The 17,164-nt window shown below is 43.1% G+C and overlaps 2 protein-coding genes across 5 annotated transcripts in view; one reads left to right on the top strand and one right to left on the bottom strand.

The window, feature by feature from the left end:
* The first annotated feature begins 83 nt into the window (after positions 1–83).
* Positions 84–6,758, top strand: Exoc8 (exocyst complex component 8). The gene has a single exon (XM_003473503.5). The coding sequence runs from the start codon at positions 227–229 to the stop codon at positions 2,381–2,383; it is 2,157 nt and encodes a 718-aa protein (XP_003473551.1). The 5' UTR covers positions 84–226; the 3' UTR covers positions 2,384–6,758.
* Positions 6,759–10,222: 3,464 nt separating this feature from the next.
* The window catches only part of Gnpat (glyceronephosphate O-acyltransferase), a 28,568-nt gene continuing 21,626 nt past the window's right edge, over positions 10,223–17,164 (bottom strand). For all 4 annotated transcript variants that reach the window (XM_003473501.5, XM_013156426.3, XM_063260041.1 and 1 more), the window contains 7 exons: positions 15,893–16,135; positions 14,472–14,551; positions 13,617–13,757; positions 12,550–12,649; positions 12,376–12,469; positions 11,755–11,816; positions 10,223–10,518 (listed from right to left, as the gene is read on the bottom strand). In XM_003473501.5, coding sequence (XP_003473549.1) covers positions 10,475–10,518; positions 11,755–11,816; positions 12,376–12,469; positions 12,550–12,649; positions 13,617–13,757; positions 14,472–14,551; positions 15,893–16,135 — 764 coding nt within the window. In that variant the 3' untranslated portion in view covers positions 10,223–10,474. The remainder of the gene's footprint in view (positions 10,519–11,754; positions 11,817–12,375; positions 12,470–12,549; positions 12,650–13,616; positions 13,758–14,471; positions 14,552–15,892; positions 16,136–17,164) is intronic.

The raw sequence follows: 17,164 nt of genomic DNA, 5'->3' as shown, positions 1-17,164 counted from the left end.
CCGCGTTCAACCACAGCGCAGGCGCATGTGCGACGCTTGTCTCCAGTGCAGGCGCAGCGGGCGACGTGTAGCGTTGGCGCAGGCGCAGTGCCCGACGCCCGTTCCTGGCGCTGGCGACCTCATCTTGCTCACACCCCGCTCCCTCAACTCCGGGTTCCGCAGGGTTCGGGTGGGGTCAGACGGCGGCGACTGACAGCGACTGTGGGAGGCCGGCGCTGCGAGGGCGATGACCATGTCGGACAGCGGGGCAAGCCGCTTGCGGCGACAGCTGGAATCCGGGGGATTCGAGGCACGTCTGTACGTGAAGCAGCTGTCGCAGCAGTCGGACGGGGACCGTGACCTGCAAGAGCACCGACAGCGTGTGCAGGCGCTGGCGGAGGAGACGGCGCAGAACTTGAAGCGCAATGTCTACCAGAACTACCGGCAGTTCATCGAAACGGCGCGAGAGATCTCCTACCTGGAGAGCGAAATGTACCAGCTTAGCCATCTGCTGACAGAGCAGAAAAGTAGTCTAGAGAGCATCCCGTTGGCTCTGCTACCCGCCGCTGCTGCGGGGGCCGCCTCCGGCGAGGACGCAGCAAGCTCGGGGCCCCGGGACCGCCGCCGAGGCCAGGCCGGCTTCCTGCCTGGCCCAGCGGGTGCCCCGCGTGACAGCCCCACCACAGGTGAGGAGGGCAAGCAGCGCACCTTGACCACACTGCTGGAGAAGGTGGAGGGCTGCAGGCACCTGCTAGAGTCGCCTGGGCAGTACCTAGTGTACAACGGGGACCTGGTGGAGTATGAGGCAGATCACATGGCGCAACTGCAGCGCGTGCACGGATTCCTCATGAATGACTGTCTGCTGGTGGCTACCTGGCTGCCCCAGCGACGGGGCATGTACCGCTACAACGCCTTGTACCAACTAGACGGCCTGGCTGTGGTCAATGTCAAGGACAACCCACCCATGAAAGACATGTTTAAGTTGCTTATGTTCCCCGAAAGCCGAATTTTTCAGGCAGAAAATGCCAAGATCAAACGAGAGTGGCTGGAAGTACTGGAGGAAACCAAGAGGGCACTTAGTGAGAAGAAAAGGAGGGAACAGGAGGAGGCAGCAACCCCGCGAGGGTCCTCACAAGTGACTGCCAAGGCCAGCAACCCATTTGAGGATGATGACGACGAAGAGCCAGCTGTTCCTGAGGTAGAGGAAGAGAAGGTGGACCTCTCAGTAGAGTGGATCCAGGAGTTGCCAGAAGACCTGGATGTCTGCATTGCCCAGAGGGACTTTGAGGGCGCTGTTGATCTTCTGGATAAACTGAACCACTACCTAGAAGACAAGCCCAGCTCGCCACCTGTGAAGGAACTCAGGGCCAAAGTGGATGAGCGGGTGAGGCAGCTCACTGAGGTGCTAGTGTTTGAACTCTCCCCAGATCGATCACTGAGAGGTGGCCCCAAGGCCACTCGCAGGGCAGTTTCTCAGCTTATCCGACTGGGCCAGTGCACCAAGGCATGTGAGCTGTTTCTGAGAAACAGGGCAGCAGCTGTGCACACTGCAATACGGCAGCTCCGAATCGAAGGAGCCACTCTCCTTTACATTCACAAGCTCTGCCATGTCTTCTTCACTAGTCTACTAGAGACTGCAAGAGAGTTCGAGATAGACTTTGCAGGCACTGACAGTGGCTGCTACTCTGCCTTTGTGGTCTGGGCAAGGTCAGCTATGGGCATGTTTGTGGATGCTTTCAGCAAGCAAGTGTTTGACAGCAAGGAGAGCCTCTCAACAGCCGCAGAGTGTGTGAAGGTGGCCAAAGAGCACTGCCAACAGCTGGGGGAGATTGGCTTAGACCTCACCTTCATCATCCACGCACTACTGGTGAAAGACATCCAGGGGGCCTTGCACAGTTACAAAGAGATCATCATTGAAGCCACCAAACACCGCAACTCAGAAGAGATGTGGAGGCGGATGAATCTGATGACTCCTGAGGCCCTGAGCAAGCTCAAGGAAGAGATGAGGAGTTGTGGGGTCAGTAACTTTGAGCAGTACACAGGTGATGACTGCTGGGTGAACTTGAGCTACACGGTGGTTGCCTTCACCAAGCAAACCATGGGCTTTCTGGAAGAGGCACTGAAGCTGTATTTCCCGGAGCTGCACATGGTGCTTCTGGAGAGCCTGGTGGAAATCATCCTGGTTGCTGTTCAGCATGTGGATTACAGTCTGCGGTGTGAGCAGGATCCAGAGAAAAAGGCTTTTATCAGGCAGAATGCATCCTTTCTGTACGAAACAGTCCTCCCTGTGGTGGAGAAGAGATTTGAGGAAGGTGTGGGAAAACCTGCTAAGCAGCTCCAGGACCTGAGAAACACCTCTAGACTCATGCGCGTGAACCCTGAGAGTACAACTTCAGTGGTCTAATGGTTTGAGTCTGCTTGTGTGTATATACATATTGCTTATGTTATTTATGTTGTTACATTAGCATACCCGTGATAGTTTGAAACAGCTTAAAAATTTTAAATTGCCTTTTTAAAAATGCAAAATCAAAAGGAGAAAAAAACATTAATTTAAGTTCAAGTAAGGAAGATATAGGAATTATTGAAACATACTATCTAAGCTTTCCTGTTAAATTATGCTAATTCTTTAATTAAAATATGATCCCACTGTAGTATTAGTTTATTTTTGAGTCAAACCATACTTTCTCATGCAAAAAAAGTCCATAAATGTACATATTATGTTGTGAAGTTTCCCAGTTCACCAAAATGTTGCTTTTCTTAAAGGGTACAGTGCCATCTCAGAGCCTGCCTCATATATTTGTTCTCCTCAAGCTGTAATTGAATAATTTGGGAAAAAGAAAGGAGTTAGGAAAATGTGTTTGAGGATAAGTTTTATTTTAAAGAATTATTTCTTGAAACTGTGTGTGGATGTCACATATTCCCATCCTTACAGAATACAAGAGGAAGCTTTCATGAAAACCAGGAGCTAGGACCAACATGTAATCCCAGTTACTGGAAAGGCTAAGACTAGTCAGGCAATTTTGTGAGACCTTATTTCAAAAGAAAACGGCTGGACATATGGTTCAGTAATAGAGCACCCCTGAGTTCTATCCCCAGTGCTAAGGAGTAAACAAAAACAGAAAAGTCTCCTCAACAAACATTTCCATAATTTGAATGACTGATTATTTTCAGTTGCTCATTAGCAGCTTGATACTGTTTGACTTGGAAGCATCTACTTGGAAATTGGAAATGGTAAAGTGTTCCTTTCCACCCCAGCATATTTCTGAAATGTATAAATTTCCAGCTGGAGCATTCATCCTTGTAATATTAAATTTTTTAAAAAGTAATAAAAACGGGACACATTGAGGAACCTTGGCAGTGGCCAGTGACTTTCAGCCCTCCAGCCCTTCAGTGTAGCTTGTACAGTAGCTCAGTTTGCAGACAAATAAAAAAATTTCTATGGAAATCTATATGGATTTCAGGGTCTGAATGCCTGAGAAGTTGGGAAAAAATGCAGATGTTGGTGTTCTCAAGAATGACTACTGGAGCAGAGATTTTTTGGGGGTTCTTTCTGTAACAAAGTATAAGAATAGAGGTGAGACCAGTATACCCAAATCATAGGGAAGAAGATACTTTTCTGAATCTCTAATTGCTCCATGCTGCATTTCTTTCATGAGACAGGATCTTACTATGTAATTCTTGGTGGCCTTAAACTCATTATATAGCCTTCTTGTCACAGTGATCCTCTTCAGCCTCCTGAGTGCTGGGATTATAGGCAAGTGCCATCATGCCTGGCCCATTTTCTTGTTTTATTTTTAACTTTTATTGCTTTGTGTTAAAAAGGACTTCAGATTATAATGCTTAATTCATATTGCTTAGTAAAACAGAAATAAATGTGAGCATCCTGGGGTTTCTAAACTATGCTTCCACTGTGTATTAACATGCTTCATTATTTGAAAGAATTGTTTTTGCTGAGATTTTTTTTCATAGCATCTTGTGATTCTTTTCCTTAAGTGCCATTTATAATGTCCATGATTTCTAAAGGTCCTTTATATTTATTTCTAAAGGTCATAGTATTAAGACTGAAAATTACATGAAGCCTGAAATGGATTCTGAACAGTGACTCTGGGTTATAAAGCTCTTTAATTACTCAGATGCCAGACTGACACTCTTCTTTTACCTGTCTTTCCCTCCCTACCCCGTAACTGGGATTGAACCATACTGGCATGTACTTAACTACATCCCTATTTCTTAAAATCTTGAGACAGGGTCTTACGGATATGCTAATAATCTCAGTTCTCTGGGAGGCTGAGGCAGGAAGACTGCAAGTGAAGGCCCAGCCTGGGCAAAAGTAGTGACTTAGTGAGATCTTGTCTCAGAAAATAAAAGGGCTGGGGATGTAGCTCAGTACCAAAGCTCTTCATTTAATTCCCAGTACCACAAAAAATATATATAAAATGTTGAAAGGTATTAGGAATTTGACTTTTTTTTCACATATCTAGGATTTTCTGTATGTCATAACTGGATAGCTTAGCTGAACAAAAACAGTTATGCTTTTTAAAGAATCACTGGATACTTGAATTTTATAAAATTTTGTTATTATTTTGTGCCATTTACAGTTCCTAATATATTGTAGAAAATATGAACTTTGTAAATATGGCACAGGGTCTGTAAAATGATAGTTCTGAAAGTTGCTCTTAAGGCATGAAGTTGCAAAACCTTAAACATGTTTTATTCTCGGATATATAAATGGTTTTTTGTAAAACTGCCTGCTTTTTAAAACTGGAAGTACAGAATTTTCCACTGTTAGCATTTGTGTATTCCTTAATAAGAATCGTAACGGAAGGAAGTATGCTTTGGTGAATCGAGCAGTGTAGGAAGCTGATTAAATCTGCCAGTTTTATAATGTACCTCTGTGCTGGACATAAAAAGTTAACTCTGGATTCCTGCATGTGGGATCAGAGCTCTTCTCTCTAGAACCTTGTCTCATTAGGCTCCACAACAAGTTCTTAAATTGAATCCAGAAATGTAGTACATGCTGAATACCACTTAGCATTGATTGTTTTCTTGTTTGCTTCAAGCATACCTATCACTTGAGCTTGGATCACAGGCTTGATTGGATTAATTACTGCTTGGAAAAAAGACACTGTGGAATTAAAAAGTCTTTTTTGATTAAAGCCTCATTTCACTTACGTGCTAAAAACTTGATTATTTTTTGTTTAAAATACTACCTGTGGTTTAATTTTCAGTCTTATATCTCACAACTTGATCTTTTTATCTGTGATTGGGAATTTGGGACTTAATATGCAGTATAAAATCAGTATGTACATTTCACTTTTGATATCCTGTTAAAGGAACTCTGAAATGTTTTATAAAATAAAGCTTGAAAATGTTCTTACACTGGATAAAAGTGATACATGAATCTTCGTTAATCAGGATTTAATATTCTCATGTTTTTGTTACTGTTTTTTATTGTATTTATGTGGGAAGAATAGAAAGCTGATGGCTAATTTCAGCATTCTGGTTACTGTCAGAATTGTGAATAAATCAGATTTGTTTGCTTAGGATTCCCTTGAGTGAGAAATTCTACATGTACATAATGTGTTTACCCTAAAAAAAATAAATTTTATGCCATTTGTATATCCCTAAATAAAGGAAACAATTCAGGATGAAGGCCTCAATACCAAGGAGTTAGGTGGTGGTGCACACTTGTAAACCCAGTACTGAGGAGGCTGAGGCAGAGGATCGCCATGAGTTTGAGGTCAGCTTGAACTGCAATTAAACCTTCCCTCAAAAACACGAAGAAAAAAACAAAAAACCCAAGGAGCTAAATGACAAGAATCTGCATTTTTTAAAGTAACGTGTATATACAGAGGAAAGGAAGCAGTAACATATACAGGTATTGAGCATTGTGCTTCACAATGAGGGCAGGGAGGACAAAATAAAACTAAGCTTGTTTTCTCTTAAAGTGCTTGAATATTGGGAAAAGTCAAATAAAAACTATAACTACTCAGCTATGTATAGCAAGAACACTGAGGAAGAGTAGGATAATTTGAGGAGTTTATGACATTCTCGTTAAAGTACTGGTCTGAAGTAGTGGTCCTTGAAGAATGGACAAAACAGACCTACAAAGAGAGAGAAGAGAGTGCAGGAGCAAAGACTGCGGGTGATGCAGGTGTCACATGAAGAAACCTGCTGGAGGGGCCAGCAGAGCACACAGGAAAGGGGTACAGCGCATGTTGCCTGAGAGGGCCTCAGTCTGTCCAGAGGTGTGAAGAGCCAAAGTCCCCACCTGCGCCAAACCTGCCGACAGTCCCTCCCAGAGGAAAGGCTCACTAAGAGTTTCATGTGCATTTCCCCCTAGAAACTGGGCTATACCATACATGCAGTTCAAGATCTTATTACTCAGCAATTTAGGATTTTCATGACTACATCTCACATCAATACTATACCTCACCTGTGCTTTTTCTGTGAGGATTATCTTCACAGTTGATGGATAAGTTATAATTTCTCATTTTACAACTATTTTGTTGACTAGGTTTTTGTGATTACAAAAAATTCCTGAAGCAGCTCCATGCATACAGGTAAGTGTGTGTACATACGTATGTCAAGTGAATATACATGAAAGATACATGGCTACACATTGTCCTGCCAAACTGTACTTTTAAAATTCAGGTCAAATTAAAGATCAGAAGAGTTGTGCCATTTTATATTCTCCCCAACAGTATAAGGAAATACTACTGTTACTTGTTTCTATGAATCAAAAATATTCACAATAAAGGTAGCCCTATTTTTACTAATTCTTTTCTGTGACAGTGTCTCATTTGTAATATTTTTTGAATGTGGTCAAGCAACTTTGTATTTATATTTCTATTAAAAACTTTATATCTATTGCCATTTTATTATTTTTATTATGACTTGGGAATTTGTTGTATACTTAAGAAATTTTTTGGGTTTTTGAGACATGGTCTCACTGTTTAGTTCTGGCTGGCCATTAACTCTTTTTGTAGTCCAGGTTGGCCCCGAACCTGTGGTGACGCCCCTGCCTCAGCCTCCTGGGTGCTGAGATTACAGGTGTGTGCCACCACACTTGGCTCTATAGTTAGGAAACTAATGTGTTACGGTTATTGATTTTTCTTAGTTTGTCTTTTGTATTTTAGTGTATGTGCTACCAAAGTGTGCACTGTCATTTTGTTTATATATTCACTTCTTTTCTTTTCTTTTTTTTTTTTTGTCTTTTTCGTTTTTATCGGTACCGGGGATCGAACTCACGACTGCCTGCTTGCAAGGCAGGCGCTTATGCCGCTGAGCTAAATCCCCAGCCCCATATTCACTTATTTTCAAGGTGGTAAATTTTAATCACAAAGCCAAACTTGTCTGGAGTTTTTTCTTTATGCATTGTTTTGTGTCTGACTTAGGTCTTGTTTTCTGGGCATGGTGGTTTGATGGTTAAGAAACTGAGGCTTTGCAAGGGTATGTACATCATAGGAGACCATGTAAGGCTGGTATGGATGGCCCTATCTTACAATGATTCTTTTTTCAGTATTTTTTTCTTTAGGGTAGTGCTGTATTTCGGACTAGCTTTCTTTCCCCAGGCTAGCAGTACACAGAAGGATCCTCTCCCATGATGCTGGGCAGCCCCAGCAGCTGTAGCTCCAACAGCCACACAGTCACTGCACTGTGTGACTAAGATGTGCCAAAGGTTAGGCCCATTGAGGACATCTGTATGGCAGAGCTGGGTTTCAAACCAAGCACAATTCCAGATGCTGCTTTGTATCATATTATGCCTGCATGAAAGATGGCTGTAGAAAATCAGATGACATAGGCCTTTCTTTTTATTTCACAGTGCTAGCAGCTCTATAATGTATGGGCAGGAGACAGCGAAGGAGCCTAAGGTCAGCAATGTGGTTTAAAGCTACGGGTGGTGGAGGAGGTGTGCAGTGGGCGCTGCTGTGAAGCCACTATTAGGAAGCAGCTCTGCCTTCATGAAGAGTTCAGGGTTACTCAGACTGTTGTGGAACTGTGGCTGGGGAACAGACTGAGAAGGCAGTAACCTCTGCACCATCTCCTGGAGCTCAGTCTCATTCACTCTTCCCTGCACCCCTGTTCCTCCCGATGTACTTGCTTGCTTGACTCTTAACACCCACGCTGGCCCGGAGACAACTCTAGCATTTACACCCAAACTCTAGTCTTTGTTTAAACCTGAAATTTGTTACAAGTGAGTCAAAAACTAAACATCATCTTAGTCCTCCTTCCATACTCACAAGTACAGCACATGTCATGGGAGAGAAAAGCAACCAAATTAGGTGTCTGGAGACTCTTTCAAAAGCACATGTAAACCAGGTGTGGTGGTGCAAACCTAAGCAATCGGAAGGCTTGAAGCAAGAGGATAGTGGTGAGTTGGAGGCCAGCCTGAACAATATAGCAAAACCTTGTCCGCCCACAAAAGCACACCTGAAAGCAACTGTGGTGGCCTCACAGCCTGCTCTGCATGACAGGCAGCAGCTGAGTGCGTTTGGCAGCACTCCATGCAGGAACCACTGTTCAAGTCCCTCAGCTTTTGCTTACTCTACACACATAGGAAGCCTGGCTTCCCAAAACAGCAGGTCCCACCATCAAGCAAGCCCCTAAGGGAGGCAGTTCCCAATGTGTGGCCTAATACACAGGCTCTTCAATCTGTGTGTGCAGAACAGAGGGATGGCCCGGCTCCAGCACACACACACATTTCAGAGAATTCGGAAGTAGGCATTCTAGAACCAGTTTGTGCTTTTCAGTGACTTTCTTCGGCATTTAGATTCCAATTCTAATGTCTCACCAGGATTGACCTTAGCTGCTGGTGACTGATTTGATGCCCTCCCCGTTAGTATGCTGAATCTCGTTTCATTAGCCATGATTCTTGTTTCAGTCATTTGACCTTTTCTTTTACGAATTAGATTTTTAGTGTTTACGATGTCTATGAAGCTCATCTTGGGGAACTGGTACATACACATACTGCGTCTTTATCATTTCTATTTCCCTTTCCCCATCCCTACCCTCTGCCCTCCCTCCTTCCCCAGAGCCTCATCCATTTCTAGTCCACTTCCCTGCTTTCTACCATTTCTATTTTAGCTTTTAAATTACATATAGTTTGGGTTTCTCCTGGGCCACCAAAACCATGTGATAGTTAACTTTCTATTTCTGATTAACTTTATTATGGTCTCAGGAGCTATCTATTTTCCTACAGATGATTCAATTTTATCGTTCTTCATGGCTAAGTGGTACTCCATTGTGTATAGATAGTACTGCGCTCCCCACCCCAGTTCAGGCTGGACTCAGATTCATAGTGAATCTTCTTGCCTCAGCCTCCCAAGTACTGGGATCACAGGTGTGTACCACCACACCAGTCTACGCGGCACGTTTTTTAATCCATTCATCCTGTGGAACATATAAGCTACTTCCATAATTTAACTATTATGAACTGTGCTGCTATAAACATAGGTATCCTGTATCATTGTAATGCAATGACTTTTAACTCTCAGGAAGATACCCAAAGAGATACGGCTGGGTTGAATGGACTTTGTATTTGCAGATTTTGAGGACTCGCTCAGGTTTTCCAGGACCTAGGACCTCTAACCATTATTTTCTTTGCATACCCCACACTCTACCGTCCCTTCTTCCAGGCCCTAAACCCACCCTGGTAAAAGCACCTGCTCAACCCAGTGCTTGGTTTCCACATCAAGCAGCTCCCCGTCCAGTCCCAGCGCTTTCTCCCCAAGTGCTTTAGCATATTCACACTGTGTCACGGCATTTCCCGTGCACATTTTTTGACTGATTCAATTTTGTTAACTAAGGCCATTGGATGGCAAAATTTAAAGCTAATTTATTACAGATGTGGGTCTGTCTTGTTCTTGAGATAACTTTAATGAAAAGCGATAAAAACATAACACAAGTTGAGAGTTCCTTATCTAAAATGCTTGGTTTGAAAGATCTCCATATCCATAATGAGATATCATCAAGATCTGCTTACCCAAGTATGAATGTAAAATTCATTTATGCTCTATATGCCTTGCACACATACCCTAAAGAGGAGTTTATACAGTACTCTTAGTGCAGCTCACTTGTAATCCTCTTACTTCAGTGCTGGGATTACAGACATGCACCACTGTGCCAGCTTACTTTTCTTTGAATAGCAGGAGCTCGAGTGATGATGTGCTTTGTCATAGAAGTCAACACAAAAGTTAAAAACATGTAGGAAGTCAAAAAATATTAGTGGAATGGAAGCTGCTTTTCCAAACATTTTCAAAAGACTGTTTTATTTTAAAAGATACACACACAGAGTGGGACACAAACGCTGAGAACTCTCATGGCTGGAAGATTACCCTGATGGCTCACACTGATCAATTCCTCTGCTCGTCCACAATTCAAGAAGTCTTGCAGAGCACAAGATGTGTCTCTTCCATTATGTCCTTGTTTGCAGCAGGGAGTCTTTTGTAACAATAATTATGTACCCTAACTTTCCGTAACTGCTTGGTGATTTTTAAAGTTTTGCAGTGACCAGTTTTCCTATTGGTGTTTTACAACCTAAGACAAACAAAGAAATAGCTCAAGAAATGGTGCTGATTTTGTTCTTCTTTGTGCAATTCCCTTAAGCATGCTTCACAGAACTTTGTAGGCTGATCAGCACCAGTGGGCACGCTGGTCCACCACCCGGGAACAGCCAATGTGCAGAGACACAGGCGTAGCCACCACAGGACCGGCAGTGCAGAACCAGGAGCCAACTGCTGCTGTGCTTCTGCACCTGAAGTCCAGTGTGTTCTAGTAAATTCATACCCTCATCTGCTCGCCACCATGAATAAGCTAATTCTGTCACTCTTGGTGAATTAACGGTGGTGAGCCATGTACCCCTAACTACCAAATCCGAAGTTGGCTTTTAGATTTCATACTCAGACTTCAGGCATGATATAAATGGAAAGCTGGGATTTTGACCTACATTTTCTTTCACAAGGTCTCATACTCCACGCCCACATCAGTGATACGACTGCCCCCCTTGCCTTCCTCTTTGACCATTCTCTTTCCTCCATATTCCGAGTCCTGGTTTTCCCACTCTTATGGACACCTACCCAAAGCTGCTTTGACAAATGTCCTGAATTAAGTTTAGGTGCAAAAATATTAATTGTACAAATATCCAGATAATCATTTGTTTTAAGTAGTAACATCTTCCCCTCCTAAAATAATCCAATCATTCCTACAGGAAGTGTTCTTCACTTCCTCTGACCATTCATCTCTCTGTTCATGTCAAGGACTTCACTCCCATGTACACAAAACAAATGGCTTGCCTTTCTGGGACTGAGTGATTTCTTATAGGCTGACAGGGTCTAGGTAAAACTATTCCCCCAAAGATGTGCTATAAGCCTAATAAATTCTGAGTTCAGAAGGGCTGTGTGACACAACTCTGATCCCAATTCCTCACACAGAAGACAGGAGACCCAAAAATGGAGACAGAAGGGCAGGAATCAGCAGCAGAATGATAGCAACCTCACCATGACCAGAGGAAAGGTCCTGGCTCCCACCAGTGATGTCAAGAACTGAGTCTGTTTTGCACCACACTCCTTGCTTTGGGCTTGTTGGTTAATTTTCCTTGAAGTTTCTATCTGGCTCATTCTGGAAATTCTAGACTATCTTAACAGCCTTGTTTCTATCAGAATTCTACTGCTTGTTTTGATAAAGTATTTGGAGCTAGGGTTTTCTTTCCCATTTTAATACACACTCATAAACATAGGTGAAAAGTCTTCACATTTTATTAAACCACACACTTACCAAGCATCTCTTCTAATTTTCTCAATGCAGGCTCATTCACACTGTATATATTGTCATTATTTCTGGAGGAAAGAACAAGCTTTGTTAACGCATAAACCAGAGCAGAAAGATAGCTTTTCAACATTACTTTTTGTTCCTGACTGCATGTACCTTCACGAGCTCCCTGCAGTCTTTTCCCAGCAGTCCACAGTGGGTGAAAAGTCTTGTATCCCTATTACTACACAAGGCCTATGACTGCAAAAGTCTACACAGTAAGCTTTATCATGGCTACATTAACTCATTTAGGAGAACATTTGTCTGTTTATCCATCTATCACCCATACACACACACACACACACGCAATGTTCCTCAAAAAGCTTCCTCATGATTAATCTATATATTTCAGTATTAGATAAAAGCCAAGCCACTGGCCTATTGTACTTTCTTCCTTGTTTTGGTTTCATTTTCACTCATAAGTGGGCAAGGATTCCAGGGTGATGAGATGAACACACCAGGGCAGACATGGAAGGCACAGCATGACCTGTCCCAAGTGTCTGTCCCCACATGCCTCTGGATCTTATGCTCCAGTGGCACTGGCTGGCCTTGCCTGGTGGGCACCTGTGAGTCCAACACAGTACTTACACTTTTTTCTTCTCTACTACACCAAGTCTCACGCAAGCAGCTAAGGCATTTTTCTGCACATCTGAAGATAAAACGTCATAACACTGAGAGACACCTGAGTGGGGAAGGAAGAATTAACGCATCATTTTTGGTTCTCAACTGAAAGGAATCACCAGCAACAGAGGCATGACTAACCTTGATCAAGAAGCACATTTGTGAATTTTCTAACTGCAGCCAAGTAGTGTTTCTCAGTGAAGTGGTCCTCTTCTTCATACAAGAGGTATTTGCAAATTATCTGATTTTAAAAAGAAGTATGAGAGGAGCAGAGAGGAAGAAAAGGTAGCCAAATGTAAGAGAACAGCAAATAACTCTACTCTGCCCTCTGAAAAAAATGACGTATCACAAAGGAGCAGAATGCAGACCCTGTAACACTCAAGCACAGAAAAGCTGCAGAATTTTAAAGATCTCTTTTTTTGAGTTTATATTAATTTTTAAACTAGGAAAAAAAGTTTTAAATAATAGCAACATTTATTAAAGTGCAATTGTTCATCTTTGTCAGGTACAAGCTAATTACTAGTAGCTGCGCACATCTCGTGCTACTTCAGAAGAGAGGAGCTAATCTGTAACTTGGTCTTTTTCTCCAAATGTACCTAATTAAGTGCTCACCCCTGAAATACTGGGCAATTTCCACTGTGCAAAGATGATGAAACACAGAACTAATGGAGGAAGTGAGAATCACAGAGCTCTTTACCAGCAAATGTACACGGCCCCCAGAGTTCACAATCAAATTCCCACGCTCCCTCGGAGACCTGGCATTAAGTCCTGCTGGGCACATACACTGTCCCCTTTCCATACCTATTCCCTAAAGCTCTGCAAGCTCTTATGATACTCACATTTGAACCTTTTCTTTCTCTTTCAACATCAGAACTTAGTAACACAAATGACTGACTTTATGTGTCAAGTGTTGCTTTCACTGAATGCCTACTTAGTATCAATAACCTTGCTACACAGGAAGAGCAAGAGACCTAAGACAGTACAACTGCAGTGTATTGGGTAGTTGTGTGTTATCCTCTTGGGTCTGTGAGAGATCACACCTCTTCCTGTGTACACTTACTAGGTGAAATCTTTCATGGTATTCACCAATCTAGTTCCACCACTCCCCTAGGATAAACCCTTCCCCTTTAGAGTGGAAACAAATACAGTGTGGAAAGTCTTATCTTTGATATAGAGGGCACAAAAGATAAGTGGCCAAGTTTTCATACCTGATAACACTCCACAAAAGGTTGAAAGAGTCCTACTAGAAATTCTAACACAGTATTTCCTTTCTCTGTAACAAGGATGTCCTTCGTGGTCACCTGTATGGTCTCACTTTTACAAAGCAGGTAACAGCCTTCTTCAAAGTCCTGGAAGGGGAGAAGGAAGCCATGGTACACCCACAAATTTGGGTTCATAGGCACATGCTGATCTTAATGCATGCTGCCCCCAACAGACAACACCAGCTAATCTCATGAATGCTGAGCCTCAAACCCATAAAACATTTATGAAACCACAACATGGGTGATGGACTTTCACTCTGCACTGACATGCACCTTAAATTTAAATAGGAAGTGTATCCAACGGTCCTAAAGACACTTAGGATTATGTTTATGCTCTAGAACCTCACTCTCCATGAGGTAAAACAAAACCTGCTTTCCCTAACACAGTACACAAAAGCCCTCCACCACTTTCTATTCTGCCACTGCCCACTCCAGCAGCCCAGGAGCCCCGGCCAGGAGCCTGTGTACCCCTCAGCAGTTCACAACGCAGGCAGGACCACCCCTCATTGCTCTCTAGGCAAAGGCTGCCTGACTGACATGTTCCAATGTGCTATTACTAAGAAAGTGCTGGTTTTTACTGAAACAGGCATTTCTTCACAGTAGCTACACTAGTGGTTTGAAGAGTGACTTCCCTCTCACCAAATAATCCCTAAATTACTAATTAAACTTGAGCAGGAATCAAGTTAGGTTCTGCTGCACTGTGAGTGTCCAAGTCCCCACTGTGCCTGGAGTGCCTGTGAACCCTGCCTGACCCTTCTGGAACGCACAGGTGGGACACTCCCCTCTGTAGTCAGCACTCACCCTCAGTGTGTTTCCTGGAAGGAAGATGAACTCATCCGACAAGACGCTGCACAGGAAGCAGAAGCAATTGTAGACATCCTCTGAAAATAGATTCAGTACCTAACATTACAATACAGCTTTTTAAACTTTTAAGGGGTACCAGGACATTCTTGAAACCTAAAATGTAGTCTTTAAAATCTTCTGTCTTTTTTAAATGATAGTGGGGATTGAACGCAGGGCCTTTTCACTGAACTATATCCCCAGCCCTTTTTTTTGTCTGCTTTGAGACAGGGTTTTACTAATTCACCCAGGTTGGGCTCAAACTTGTGATTCTTTGCCTCACTATTGGGATAACTAAAATCAATTCAAGCTGGGGAAAGTAATGCATGCCTATAATGCATCTGAGGCAGGAAGATCATTCCAAGTTTGAGGCCATCCTCAGCTACACAGTGGGTTCAAGGCCAGCCTGGTCTACACAGTGAAACCCTGTCAAAAAAAAAAACAAAAAATCAATTCAGATACAACCTACAGAGCAAACTGCAACCTAGCATTGTTTAAAGATTAAATCTACATTACAAGAAACTTCCTCTTCCCCTACATCAAGGCTCCTGGAAGAAAAGGAAAGGAACTGATTTCCTAGTTTCCCTCTATATTCACATTTCCTGTGGCTTCAAATATATTTTTAGTGCTTGTTCCCTTACAGTCATCTGTGCAGCTTTGAAAAACAAAACTCAAAACACCAAAGTATGGCCCCAGTCTAGTCTAACTGAAGGAGAACTCTGAAGTGGGGCCCGCCAGCGACTGTCGTGCAGGCCTGGGTAGGAACTCCCGGCCTTGACTACAGGCCCTGTTGGCCAGAACTGTGCTTCACTTATTCCTGCTGCTCCATGGGATCAAAATGCCACCACACACCCGGGAAGTACTCATGTGCCACTGCGTGCAGGTCCTGGGCTGTATCTGTGGATGAGCTGCTGTCACAGCAGAAAGCGTCTGACTGAGCAGGGGACAACTGTGCTCCCAGCTGGGTCCTTCTCTGAGAACCACGCAACTCTGCACCCTTCTTTGTAAAATGAGAGGTTTAGACTAGAAAGTTTCTAGGTCCTTCCAATTCTAAAATTGTTCTTTTTCTTTTTTTTTTCTTAAATTTGAGATGGGATCTTGTTATGTTGCCCAGGCTGGCCTTGCACTTGGTATCCAGAGATTCTCCCACCTTAGCCTTCAAATAGGTGGGACTACAGGTATGTGCCACAGCACTCTCCCATTCTAAAACTCTAAGCGGATGGCCATGTATCTAGGCAACAAACCTAACTTCTTCTGAGTGTAAGGGTTCCGTTCTCGGCTGGTATGTTGGTGCACATTATGGGACTTCAAACACTGCTCCCTTCACGGACCTGAAAGGCCAGACTTCTTCTGAAATTCAAGGTCACACTCCGGAAAGTTACCTTTCCTGAACCCAGGTGTCATCTGCAAGGCTACAGCTACTAAGGAAGGACGGACAAAGATGTTGAGCAACTGGTTCCTATAAGCTGAGCACATAAGGAGAGTGATGTGCTGGAAAATAAGTCCGTTGACCACTTCTGAGTCTCCAGAGTCCACTTTCAGAATCACCTGGTCTTTGACAAGGCTGGCAAGATTGGAATGCAGAAGAATGCTGGACTGGACAACTTCTTCTGCGGATTCATTATCTGCATACAAAGACAGGGCATTTGAATGAATTGGGTCTCTGTAGCATTCTGGTTGCTACCAACTGCATCACGATACTGTACATGAAGAACATTTTATTTTTTTCTTTTCACTTTTGGCAATACTAGGGATTGAGCCCAGGACCTCATCATGCTAGGTAAGTGCTGTACCACTAAGTTACACTCCCAGCCACATAAAGGCTTTTTAAAGGCATCATTTCACATATTAATTTTGTAAGGACGTATAACATAGTTTCCTCTTATCTATTCCAAATCCTTCAGTCATTCTAAAATAAACACCAGTTATCATTCTAAAAATCAATACTTCCTGTCTAAATCAAAAGCATGGTATTCAAAGTTTTGGAATAGCAAATTACTTGTCTGGAATATCACATCTATGTGATTTAACAAGACAGAAGTCCATGATTAGCACATAAGTACATTAAAACAAAGTCCACACTCAGACACATTTTACACACACATCCACATGCACACACCTTGCTTAGACTCACGTCATGATGCAACACTATTGCTTTGCAGGTGGACCAAAAAGGCACCCATGGTCCTAGTGTCAGGTCTCCGTGAACACAGGAATGACAAGATCCATTTTCCCACATCAAAGATTATCAAGGCAGCAGACCCACAGTTGTGTCTGAAGCTTATCACCTGATGCTACTTAGGCCTGGACATCACCAAGCAGACAGTCATAAAAGCCAAAGGAGCAGGCGGTGATATTCAACAAATGTGTTCAGCAAAGGGAGCCATTTTCCTGTCAACCAGAGCCAAGGAGATGGCTCGCTGCTTACACTGGCGAGGTCTGCTGATTCTCACTGGAAGGACAAATCAGAGGGATGCCTGGCCTCCCAGGTGTGATCAACATCCATTCTTGACTACTTTGCTTTGTATCAGCTTGCTCAGGCTAATGATGTAGTATATGAAATGATAGGAAAAGCCCTAGATGCGAGAATGCTCAGAATACTTTATGGAATGTGGGATAATTTGAGCAACAACAACAAACAGGGAACTGAATAG

The sequence above is a fragment of the Cavia porcellus genome, unplaced genomic scaffold (assembly GCF_034190915.1).
Source record: "Cavia porcellus strain 051 isolate PalLab524CR breed Dunkin Hartley unplaced genomic scaffold, mCavPor4.1 scaffold_13, whole genome shotgun sequence".
In the NCBI taxonomy this organism is placed as follows: Eukaryota; Metazoa; Chordata; class Mammalia; order Rodentia; family Caviidae; genus Cavia; species Cavia porcellus.
Note: the sequence above shows the minus strand (reverse complement) of the source record. Positions and strands in the feature narration are given on the sequence as shown.